At 42.5% G+C, this 13,284-nt stretch overlaps 1 protein-coding gene across 4 annotated transcripts in view; it reads right to left on the bottom strand.

Annotated features, from left to right (window-relative positions):
* RARB (retinoic acid receptor beta) overlaps positions 1–13,284 on the bottom strand; it is a 330,006-nt gene that overhangs the window by 44,955 nt on the left and 271,767 nt on the right. For all 4 annotated transcript variants that reach the window (XM_065629747.1, XM_065629748.1, XM_065629749.1 and 1 more), the window contains one exon: positions 1,319–1,460. In XM_065629747.1, the coding sequence (XP_065485819.1) occupies positions 1,319–1,460 (142 nt within the window). The remainder of the gene's footprint in view (positions 1–1,318; positions 1,461–13,284) is intronic.

The raw sequence follows: 13,284 nt of genomic DNA, 5'->3' as shown, positions 1-13,284 counted from the left end.
AAAGTGGTGCTGGGCAATTTTTCCCCCTGCTCTTATGCACAAACTACAAATTTCTGTAGTGTTTATTAGTGGAATTGACCTATTGAAATCAGGAACATCACTGATAGAGGTAAAAACCCTCAACAATCAAATCACTGCCACAAAGACTTTTTTGCCACTGAAATTACTCTAATCAAAAATGAGAAAGTTGCAGAAGCATTACCCCATAGGGATTTGAGAATGGCTTTTTTAGCTAAATTTTCATGCTTGACAGGTAAATCAATAAACCAAAAAAGGAGAAAAAGCACAGATTTCTACCTAAATATTTTATTTTTAAATTTTTTAATTTAAAGGGCAAATCGGAGATTCCTAGAAAAGAAGGGAGAGGAAAACCCTTTGGGTTTCTTATGCACCTTGTCAGCTTGTTGTAAGAACAGAAGACTCAAGGCCAGTGTACCATTGGCTTTATAAAACGGCACAAACTGGCACTACCACCAAAAGAAGGACCTCTGGTGCAAGCACCTGCATTGGCATGAGAGAAAAGGTGCAAAGCTGAAGAAGGCTGAAGGATGAGAGGACATGGCCTGAAGTTGCGCCAGGGGTGGTTTAGATTGGATATTAGGAAAATTTCTTCACGGAAAGGGTTGTCAGGCATTGGAACAAGCTGCCCACGGCAGTGGTGGAGTCACCATCCCCAGAGGGGTTTGAAAGACACATAGATGAGCTTCTTAGGGACATGGTTTAGAGGTGGACCTGACAGTGTTAGGTTAATGCTTGGACTCGACAATCTTGAAGGTCTTTTCCAACCAAAATGATTCTATGATTCTAACTGCACCATCAGGAAGCCCTTGTGAAATGACAGCCTGGGCTGACACCAAGCCCAGGAAAGCCGCAAGCCGGTCTGCAGGGTAGTGGGAGAATTGAAACTGAGCTTAGGAAGCCAATGCTGTTCCCCTTACTCCCTTGCCCCAAAAAGCCATTTCTAGAGCAGATGGGAGATAATCCAGTCTTAAAGTAAGTATGTGTGGGTTTGTTCTTTTAGGAAACCTGGCGAAATTACCCACTTGGGAGTTCTCACATCCACGCGGGGTGGCCACATCGCACAGGTAACGTGCTGCACTACAAGTTCTTAACTGATGGCATTTAGGCTGCAAAGTTAAGGACTCAGAAGTTTGTAAAGTATAGGTCTGAAGCTGTATATAAAATCCATACTCTGCTCTCTACATACGAATGCAGATACTGGCTTCAATCACATATTTGCCTAATATTTTTCTCCCTTGGGACTGCCACATACACATAGGATATGACAAACAATAAATCACTTCTGAAGACAACTTACATTCTTTGGACATTCCCACTTCAAAGCACTTCTGTAGTCTGCAGTACTGGCAGCGATTTCTGGTAACTTTATTGATAACACAGTTTTTATCTCTGTGACATGTGTAAACCATGTTCTTCTGGATACTCCTGCGGAAAAAGCCCTGAAATCAAGAAAGAAAGAAATCAAATAAACTTTTAAGATTCCCACAACCCTTAGAGACAGGCACTAACACAGTTTTAAAATAACAAAATAAATTCAAAGTTATGGCTGGAGCATGGCATCTTTAAAGACTCAGTCTTATTGTAATTTAGTACTGTTTCTTGCAACATAAGATGCATCTCTTAAATAAAAACTAATTAAATAATGCAACCTAAGGCCAAAATAAACAAAACTAGAACTAGTAACAGGAAATGAAGTCCTAGATTTTACAAAAAAAGCTCAAATAAAACCAGTTTGGGCTCAGGGATGTAGTAATGAGTTGGGTAAACAAAAGCCTTCCACTTGGAAGTCAAACACTCATCCAACAACTGACGTCCTCTCTCAGCCTAAAGGTCCTGTCTATTTTTGTTACTGCAGAGATTCTCTAGTTTGAAGGCTGCACGTAAAACCAGAAATAATTTGAAACCCAGGTCTCTTAGCTGCTGGAACTCCTACAACAATTAATGAGGCTTCTGCAGGTGGAAGAGTTCCAGCATCAGGTTATTGAGTTGTGAACTTGTAAAAGTTGCCAATTACAGCATTTTTTTTCTTATTCAGATACAGCTGTGAAAATAATCAGGTAATTACAATGGTCTTGAACATAAATTAAAGAGAACTAGAAGTCTGGTTTATACTTAAGGAACACCATTGGACTGGATTTGTCCTTCAGCAAGAGAGAAAAACAGCCATAAATGGCAAGGTTAGCTGGCACAGAAAAAAAGGCAAAAAACAAGTTGATTTCTTTATCTGCACTAAAATGCAAGCTTTAGATAATATCATATAATAATGAAGAAAGAAAAGTAAAAAAAAAGAAGATGATTGCTTTAAACATTTCAGAGGTCAACCCACAGATATTCAGCGAAAGTATTTCTGCAACAGACATTTGGAAATCTGACAGCACTATTTAACCTTCTCGCTCAGATTTTGAAAATCATTTCAGCAAGCACCAGGGTCAGATTTCAGTCAAGATCATAGAATTATAGAAGAATAGTTTGCAATTTAATATTTCTTGAAGGGCTTGAGAGGTTAAAACTCTTCAACCAGCCGCATGTTTACACCCTACAGGGCAGCAGTAAACTTGAAGCCGCAGACGATAGCTCTGTGGCCACAATGTGTTTGCCTAAAGATGCAATCATGGTTAAGCTATAAAATTGGCTCTCCTAGAAGCACTCATCGAGATATGCAAGTAGCTCAAATGCCAAAAAACCCCTATCGTTCAGAGTTAACCAGGAGAGTTTCTGGCCATATGATCAGGGAGTGGTAGGGCGGGCACAGCCAGTAAGGGCTGGTCATAAATTCCTTGCACACCCAACATGCAATAGATGCTAATGTTATGAAAATACCTCAAATTCACTCAGAATTGAAAAATGCCTCCTTAATCACGTAACCCTTGGCAATAGTCTTCTGCAGCTCTTGCACAGGCAAGCCTCATCCTGAAGTCGGCTCCTCTGATTTAGAACATACTTAATACTACCATCTAAGAGGTAAATAAAAACTCCTCACTCCTTTCTTTTCCTAATGCTACTGGACACAGAAGAAGAATTTAAATATATTTGTTTAGACAATTAAAACCTTTTAGGTTATTAATAACACTGCTTTGTTATAGTCCACACTTTTGACCATTAACATTGCTTGAATCTTTGCAATGGAAAGTATGGCAAGCGTGTATATATTTGTTTACTTGCCAAGAAAAACGTTTATGGTAACAGTCACTTTCTTGCTTTGGCATTTGCTTAATTGCGATGCCCAGCTCTGTGGCAATTGCTGACGATGCTAACTAGAACTGAGGAGTCTGTGGCATCTATTTTGGTTTAATTCAACAGACAGAAAGTGTGAGCTGTGCTGGTTCAAGGGTCTCTATACGGCTTATTTGGTCACCACTTCTCATTTGGAAAGAGGCAGGGGAAGCCAGGACCGGTGGGGTCCCGTGCAGCCACCCCGGCTTCATCCAGCGCTGCATGTAAATTAACACCCACAGTCACCGATAGAATCACTCTCCTACCACCAGGCTGACAGGGCAGGAAACGAAATGGCCCAAATGAACAAAACCAACCCTCTCATGCAGCAGCTACCTCACCACACTGAACAACCGGAATAATTTAAAAAACAAAACAAAACAAAACCAGCCTCCAAATCCTCCTTTTTTGCTTCACATGCCTGGGGGCAGAGGTTGTCGTGTATCCATGCTCAAGAGGCTTCTGGTTTACTGACATGGGCACCACTTGAAACAAAATACGAGCTTCGACAATGTCACCCAATACAGGGAAAAGACCAAACAGCCTCCTCCAAATATACCTGTACTTCACCAAAATATAACCATTGGCTCATGGCACCCAGTGATTGATAAGTTCTGACACTCAGACGTAGGTTCTGCGTCCTTTTAACCTAGGGTTTAATTACAGCCCATCAGGAAGGAAAGCAGAGGAGGCCGGCTCAGTATTTACCATAGGAAGCTGACCACACAACCCAACAGAAAAAGGTGATCCAGCTTCTGCAGACAGCAAGTATAAAGCATTCATGAACTCATTGCTAACATAAAAGGCTTAAGAAGAGCAAACTTAGAAAAAGCAGATCTCCAGGTCAAAATGAAGACAGTTTCTTCAACAGCCTAACCTCCTCAGGCAACGTCTTCCTACACACAGTGAAAGCTACAGATGAGGATATTAATTTTAGAAGCTTAAACGGTTTTATAAACTAATTTTTGACACCTGCCTCCACAAGCCTCATGCTGGGCAGCCACAAATTTTAGGAGGCACTGCAAGCGGGGTCTTGCCCAGAAATGTTTCCCAAATCTGACACTGGGTTAAAAAGCCAGGCAGCGTCCCGTCTTATCCCTCTGTGGGCGTCCGGACTTCACTTGCTTTTGTTACCAGCAGCTCTGAGGCAAGAGGAAACCCTGCGGTACACAGGGGTGGGCAGAGTGGGCACTTGCTGCCCAGTTAAACAGAAAAGCACATTTAAACCACTGCAAGGCTGGGTTCCAGACAGCACAGGTATAACAGACTGGCCAGTTTGCTAAAAATAGCAAAGATAGAAGCAAGCCTAATTTTTTTCCTCCAAGTGCTTTTTGTCAAATTACTTCCATCTGATCTCACAACCCCAACAGTTTCTTCAAAAACCAAGAAACTCCAAATATGACTTTACCTTAAGAAGTTGTCAGAAACTTCAGAGACAGCAAACCACCACTGCTTATAAATTAATCAACTTCAGGCACCTCCTGGCTTTTGGAAAATAAAGCTACTACTTACTGTAATCCATTCACCTCAAAAGTAGTCTGTTTGGCTGAATATTTACATGAGCAATTTCTGATACAAATATTTTAGCATCTCATCCAAACTAACACCCTGTGATGGGAGACGAGACACTCCTGTGCCAAAAACAAGCACAAATGCGTCTTTTTTTGAAATTAAAATGCCTTATGAATAGATTAAAAAACCCCATTCCGTGAAACATAAAACATTACTGTCATACATAATTGTTTTCGATAGCACCTACAAAGTACTTGAATTTAAAGTAAACTACTGAAGACCTATCAGGAACAGTGATTTGCTCTAATATTCCTTTTATCCACGGCTTTTGAAAGCAACACGGATCTTGTGTTTTTATTTTAGCGAAGACAAACAAGGCTTTGCAGAAGTCACGCTTATGAATTAATTCCTTCCTTCTGAGCTGCTTTTATTGGCATTCTTTACACAAAGCATTTCAGACAAACGTTTCAATTGTTAATCTCATCTTTTCTGCGCACCACGCCACGCTCCTCCCAGGCCCACCAATCTTGTTATCTTAATGGATGACAGATAGAGTATCACTCTGACCATGCCACATTAGGCGTCCTCATTTACCGAGTGCAAGGAAAAAATGCTGAGTATAAATTATTCAGAAATCTATTGTATCAGCGTGTGTTCTCTGAGCATCCACCACTGGCGGAGCAGACAGATTATTTTTCACTTTTAATTGTGTTGATATCTTATCTGCTGCACTGAAAGCAGAGACCGATACATGAAACCATATGCATTAAGCAGCAAAACCCAGTTTACTAGATCTGTTGCTTAGAACTAAACAACCTATTTAGTCAATCTATAATAACTTCAACACAATGCCAAAAACCCACCTCATTCCAGTCACACTTACTTTTGTAGTATTCGCCTGGTAGTTTGTCAAAATTAGAGACCTCAGTGCAGAGCAGCAGCACCTACAGAAAATATTAACTATTCCAGTAATATTTTGAAAGCCATTATGCCACTGATTATCTGAATACAAAGCAGGTCATTAAGGATGAGTCCTCAAGATATTGTTAAGTGTTTAAGCTTATGAAGTCTTACAGAATTGTTAGCATGAACTGCTACCCTCACATATCTGGTAGAGAATCTGTACAACTCCCTTTCCTTCACCGTCCAGCTGATTTTGGCAAATCAGATGATTTAGAGCTCAAGTTGTGCACACCGCATGGAGAGATGGATCGTTTGATCTCAAGAACGTCTTACAAATATTTTGCCAGCAAAGGGCATGCCAAATCTTATCTGCAGACACAGTGGGCTTACAAGTTGAGAAGCTGCAATGCAAGCCAGGGACAGGGTCATCAGCAGAGAAGGGCTATTGCAACCTCAATCTGTTTGAACAGCCTACTCGGTTCATCTGGTTCAGCTTTGACTACCTCCAAACACAGGCAGCCAGCTACGACTCCTGCAGATTTAGAGGCCATTCTTTTGTAAATTTGCAAAATAAGCTTCTGAGTGCAGTGTATTGCTACTTTTTCATAAGAGAAGCAAAGGAGTAGAGAAGACTTTTCTACAGTACGGTTTGTAATTTATAAACTCTGACTGACAAAGCTCTGAAGGGAAAGATAAAAACCATTAACAACTAAAAAGAAAATCTAGCCCACAACATACCTGAAATCTCTGCCATTAGCTTTACTCTGAAAGAGGTGCTGTACAAACATATACTCCTCCTACAAAACAAATCTGTTTGTGATGCACAGCTTCTTTTCTATCTTTGCTAACCCTGCAAAACATATGCATGCAAGGGAAGGACCCTGTTCCTGCTCTCAGTGGAGCATCAGAGGCGTTTAAGGTCTCTCTCAGTGATGAGATCTGCACTTTGCTCTGTGTCCAGGGAATCGGCCAGGTATGTTCAAGAAGTGAATGTAGTCTGCAGTACCTTTATTACAGGTGGCAGCAGTCAATGAACAAAAAAGCCCCTTCCTCACGAAGTCCTAGTAGGATCGGCGGTCAGGTTAGGGCAGAGGGACACAATTTTTCATTGTTAACCAGGAATATTTTCTCTGGAAAGCTTTGATAACATGCAATCCCACAACAGGAGCTGCATAGAAAGGCTTATAAAAGACCTAAAAGCCGCGGTATATGCTGTTAAGTGATTCTGTATAGTGTAAAAGACACTGTAAAATGGCTGCAGCCAGAACATGAGACCCCACAAGTAACGAAAGCTGCCAAAGCAGCTATCTAAAAGGAAGCTAAAATGAGTGCATTCCCAGTTGCACAGCACTTTTCCGGGATGTCTGCACTGTCTATCACGCTTTAGAAGTCACAGCTTGCAGAATAAACAAATTAATTGTCTGACATGGTGGCTGGAAACCACCGCCGGCACAAAATGGAAGCAGCTACAACAATAAGTAGAGGAAGGCTCGCTGCCAGGAAGCAAGGAAATTGCACTGATGATGTATGTCAGGGCAGAACAGGCAGATCTTTGCACAAACAAATGAATAAACGCTGTTAAATGTCAATAGCTTGTGGAGAGCACCTAGAGATGCCAGCTGCCCGCAGCAGAAGGGCTGGGCACCCGCCCGCCCTGGTACGTGCTCCGGGTTTGTCCGTCATTGCTGTTATTTCCACGTTTCATCTCGTCTAGCCATTTATTCTGCAGATGACGAGCAGCCATAACCTTCCACAGCTGAAGAAAACCAAATTTGTTATTGAAACCAGTTTTGTTTGTTTGAAAATCAACAGAACTCAAAACACTTCACAAAAATAAGCAGGTGTTATCCCATGTCTCGCATATGGGAATACAGACGTGTGGACCTAAGAGCAACCCACTAAGAGGAAAAAAAGGCCTATTCTCCTTTTATTATCTTTTACGCAAATGGAAAAGCTTGAAAGGTTTCAGAGTTTTCTCACTTCTTAAAAAGAGAAAAAGGCTGAGAGGACAGGGACAGGCAGATGAGGAAGCTGTCACCCCTCTCTAAGCTACCAAAATGGGGATGCTCATCAGCAACTGCAAAAAATTCTCCAGCAAAGACGGGCAGGCCACACTTGATAAATCCTAATAGTTTCTAAGGTGAAAAAAATCCTGTGGGCCTCAGAGGGCAAGAAAAAAAAAATTATGAAAGAGCTTGAAGGAAATTATTCATGGAGCTACTAACGCCAATTAGCTATTAGCCACTAGTGAGGCTGGAAACGAAACCTGTTTTTCATGGCGCCCCACGCCAATACATTTTCTGATTCCATAAACCTTGGCCTCATATTTAAAAACATGCCCCAAACCATCAAAACATTGATTTTTTTTTTTTTTTTTCCTGGGGAGTTTGAAACTCTTCCACTGGCCAGCTGGCAGAGAGGCAGCTACCAACAAAAGAGGGGAGATGCATTCATTTGGTTGCAAATCTGCAGCAACCAGATTTCTCCAGCAAGTGTACCACAGCATCCCTAGACTACACATGGATTTCTCCACAATTTCCATTTTCACTGAACTCCTGACCTTTTTAGCAAACATGTCAAAGTCTCCAGACAGAACAGTCATCACCTTGAAACAATATGTGAGGCGAAAGAATGGCTGAGATTTTCTGCTTCTCCACTTGGGTAATTTAAGCAGAAAGGAAGGTGCTGGTATGCACTTCCATCTGCTTTCTTCAAATTAAAAAAAAAAAAAGGAGATGAAATGTATACAATTAAAAAGTTACAGTTAACTTCCTTTCAGTAATGTCTGTAGGATGATTTTTGGCCTGCTAGGAAACTCCAGATGGGAAAAGTAATGAATATAATTTAATACGAATAACAGGAGATCAAAGAAACGCTCTTCTGAGTTGCAGCACACTGAGTTCTTTCACAGAGTTTAATGGAGAACTCAGGAATGAATAATTCCTTTTTGCTATTTTGTTATATTTTTGTTTATGCAAATCAATTCCCTTTAACCTAATTTGTGGAGGACCAGACCTATAACCCAATAAAACCATAAAATGTCACTAGGACGGCAGTACAACTGGCTAGCACTTATCCAAAAGGCTATATGTTGTTAACTGCTCATCATTTTTTTCCTCTCTTCCCCTCCAGTGCCTCAGGATTTATACCACCAATTAAGACAATAATGAGTGCCCCAGGTTGACCTCCCAGGAGCAAGAATTAATTAAGCGCAGTATTTCTTCGTAAAGAATGACACTTTTCCAAACCATTTACGTAGCTGCTCTCTTGCATGGAAGCACAGCATCAGGAAAGACTTTCCAAAATGTTATCCCCCAAATGTAAGACTGATTTTGGTTTACATACTTAATTTGGGTCTCTGATTTTATGCACTGGGTTTTTGGTGGTAGAAACAGGGGGGACCATCTTCCAAGGACAATATCATAATTTTACTAGACATACATGGGATTTTTTTGCACAGAACTACAAAGGAAAGATACTAAGCAGCAACTATGCTAACAAAGTAGTAAAACAAACAAAAAAATCCCTGCCAAGCTATATCCATGTCTTGACATGCAGATTCCTGCAGCAGGCAGGACAAGGAAAAGACTCATGTTAGCTATGTAATTACCATGCTGCAATTACTTGTAGGAGTCTCTCAAATTAGCCTCTTCATTTAGCTGCTGGCAGAGATGGAAACACGTGAAGAGGAAAGGGCAAGCTCAAACACAAACCTGCACGGGAGAAAGAAGGTATGTGCACGCTCTAAGGAAATTCCCCGCATGGGCAGGCTTTGCATCCTCCTCCCCTCCCAGCCTTCACCACAAAGGCTCACAGAGTTCCCCCACATATTTGGCACCGCAGTTATTTATCAGAAGAGACATGGGGACTTTCATTGTCAGCCAATATAAAAATCCCTGCATTTCTGCACCGTCTGAAATTTATAGAGGTGCTAGCTTCTAACCCGCCATCAGCAACTAAATGTTTACAGCTCAGCTGAAATAATAATGCAAACTACACCACAGATATTTATAGATGCCTGCAAGCCGGCTGAAGCGCAATTCCCCCTGCTCTAGCAGAGAGACTCGCAGGGATTGTGTGCACAACCAGCTGTCCCCGCTCCCTCCCCAACCCACCGCAGCCAATGCAGCTGCCCAGCCTGGGCCCGGCCGGTGCCCGTGGTTGCTGACCCAGCACCCGCTTGCCAGGATGGCCGGCAAAGAGCTGGCTCCGGCTGTGCCACAGCACAGCTCCCGCTTGTTTTCAAGACCCGGCATGTTTCTATTCCCTTTGTCCAACTTGAGAGGATTTTTTCCCGGCAGAAAAGGATCTGGGGGTGTTGACTGACAGCCGGCTGAATATGAGCCAGCAGTGTGCCCAGGTGGCCAAAAAGGCCAACAGCATCCTGGCTTGTGTCAGCAATAGTGTGGCCAGCAGGACCAGGGAAGTGATCGTTCCCCTGTACTCAGCACTGGTGAGGCCCCACCTTGAATCCTGTGTTCAGTTTTGGGCCCCTCATCATAAGAAATACATTGAGGTACCGGAGAGAGTTCAGAGAAGGGCAATGAAGCTGGTGAGGGGCCTGGAGCACAAGTCTGATGAGGAGCGGCTGAGAGAGCTGGGGCTGTTGAGCCTGCAGAAAAGGAGGCTGAGGGGAGACCTTATCGCTGTCTACAGCTACCTGAAAGGAGGTTGGAGCATGGAGGGTGTTGGTCTCTTCTCCCCAGTAGCAAGGGATAGGACGAGAGGAAATGGCCTCAAGTTGCACCAGGGAAAGTTTAGATTGGATATTAGAAAGAAGTTTCTTCACAGAAAGGGTTGTCAGGTGTTGGAACAGGCTGTCCAGGGAAGTGGTGGAGTCAGCATCCCTGGAAGTGTTTAAAAGGCCTATGGACGAGGTTCACAGGGACGTGGTTTAGTGCTAGAGTTAGGTTATGGTTGGACTCGATGATCCTGAGGGTGTTTTCCAACCAAAATGATTCTATGATTCTAAATGTGCCTGATGTGCTGCAGAGAAGAAGTTTCCAAGGAGGGATGAAGTGACGTAGCAAAACAATGCAGAAAGCAAACCAAAAGTATTCAGAAGAAATAACACGGACATACACGTGCAAAAATAAATCCTGAGTGTTATGCTTCCTGGTACATTTTTCAGGCATCCATCTGAATGGCTCATCAACACAGGTTCATTATCTTCCCACAATTTTTTTTTTGCTCTTAGTTTTGAAAATTGATCTCTAAACAAATATATTGTATCGAAGCTCTCTAATCTAGCAAGTAATACCTTGTACTTACTAGTTTATGCTGCATTCTAATTCCCCGGCACTCAGCAACAAAAAACCTCTGGTAATACAGAGCTACTCACTAAAACCTTGTAAAACAAAGAGTTCAGTGAAACCCAGATGCCTGGAGACTAGAAAACAGAGTTCAAGTAAACACCGAGAAATATGCATGTCTGGCTCTCTAGTACTGGCAGTAGTCAAGGAAAATCACCTTTCCACACTGCAGCTGAAACTCATTACCAAAGGTGACAGCAGAGGGATGACTTGGAGCTGGACCAGCTTGGCAAAACCACCATTTTAAAGAGTGAGATGGTGGCCATACCCCTCTGCCCAGTTCCCATACACAAAGTACACAGAGTCAAAATGGTCTCAACGACATGGAAAAACCGACTGAGGAAGGTGGATGAAATGCAGTCTGTGCCAGTGCAAGGGATGAGCAACTGCACAGATCCTGAGGACTCAACTGACCAGTTCCTCCAAGCAATAAGGACTCTTAAGGTAACACTAATCAGAGATACATCTCTCGGTCAGTGCAAGGACTGACAGAAATCATGGTGAGATGCTGAAAAAGCAGTGTAGCTTACAGGACAAATGCAGTGCTGCCTCCACCTTGCCCAGTGTTGGGCATCACTGTTCACTCAGCCAAGCCACAATGGGGGTATGGGAGAGTCTGGGACTGGGAAACTTTGATGATGAGAAAACATGACCTTTAAGACATGAGTGAATGAACTGGGGCTGATTAATCGGACACAGGAAAATCTTAGCAAGGTGTTTTCCTGTTGTCTCCCTCCCCTGCCAGACTTTTATCAATGGCCAGATTCAAGAACAGAGCTCGTATAATCACAAGGTGGACATGGACTTGGGATAAGATAAAAGGTCTTTCTAGCTACCTCATCCACTTGGCTCCTGGGTGCTGTGCTTGCATCTCTCTGTTCACCTAACTCCTTTTCTTCTTTCCTTTCAAAAAACCAAATAGTTTTCACTTTTGTTGCTGTAGATGTAGCAGTCGCTGTGCGACAGTATGGATAAATGTAGACTGGTTAAGATGGTTTGCAGTGGCATCTGAGCAATTCCTTGATCCCTTGATCCAAAGGTTAAAAAAGGTAAAAAGGTGGTAGTACTCATTCATTTAAAAAAATGATGGGCTGCAGAGCTTTCTCTGAAATGCTCTGCCTAAATCTGGAGTGCTGCTACTTTTTTGGAGCAGCAGAAAGCACATGAGGACCACAGTGCACTCTGAAGTAAGGACCTAATAATCTACATATATATTTGTTATAGGTGCACTGGGCTCCAAAGCAAGCCAAGCACCCTGGAGATGGGGACATCATCTCCTCTGTTGGGAAGATCCATCTGGAGAGCAGCCAGCCAGGACAGCAGCAGGAGGGATGCACAGTAGCCCATCAGAGTGACTGCACCACGGCTATAAATCTCTCTTACCCTGGGAAGCGCCTGGGAGGAGGCAGAGAGAACTGGCCACAGCTGACAGTAATGGGTCCCATTAAATTGTCACTTTTAAAGAGACTCTGAAACGGGAACAAACTTGCTCCGTAAGCATTTGATCAGAGCCTGCTCGGGTGCTGTGGTTGGGGGCTGCTGGCTCTCCCCTCCGGCGTTGGAAGGGTCCCCAGCAGTCACTGAGATTTGCTATACCTGGAGTGGAATTGCTGACCGTGTTTACAGCCAACCAAGTCTACAATTTTTGGCACTACTTGTGACTGCTGTCTCACCTTGTAATTGATGTATTTGTTATTCTAGACAGGGGATCCAGAAACAATTTACCTTTTCCCCTTTAAATGTAGGTATTATGATACAGTTTTTATTGCATAGTAACTTTCCCCACCAAAATATAATAAATGAGAAATTTTAAGCATGGCCATGCGAAATCCAAAGGGACTTCATAGACAAAAATGACTTTGTACTTCTCAGCTGCCTCCTGAATTGAGCTGTGGAAATTATGGGGACTCCTGCATATTATCAAAGGGAAGAACAATTTATGAGCAGGGACCCTGAATATTTGACAAACCAGCTGCAGCAGTATACCAGTTAAACAGTTCCTATATCAACATACCAAAACTACCAAATATAGAATTGGATCTATAGCTTCTTCAACACTACAAGAAGTTTTATAAGTGGAGCACTGAGCTTCACAGATGTCACACCTAGGAGTGTCTCCTGTACATAGGAAGTTCCTCTGAAATAATCAGCATAATACCAAATAGGAAGAAGGACACAAAACAAGTATCTCCTTTACATGGAACTCACGAAACAATGTATCCATACTTAAAGACTACAGCAAAATCTACATACAAAGAGGGAAAGATAGGCACACAGGTATAATCTTAACTTCGGCAGTTTCTGAATTTTGGAATGGCTACTC

Source organism: Caloenas nicobarica, chromosome 2, assembly GCF_036013445.1.
Source record: "Caloenas nicobarica isolate bCalNic1 chromosome 2, bCalNic1.hap1, whole genome shotgun sequence".
In the NCBI taxonomy this organism is placed as follows: domain Eukaryota; kingdom Metazoa; phylum Chordata; class Aves; order Columbiformes; family Columbidae; genus Caloenas; species Caloenas nicobarica.
The sequence above is the reverse complement of the archived record's forward strand: the minus strand, read 5'-3'. Positions and strand labels throughout refer to the sequence as shown.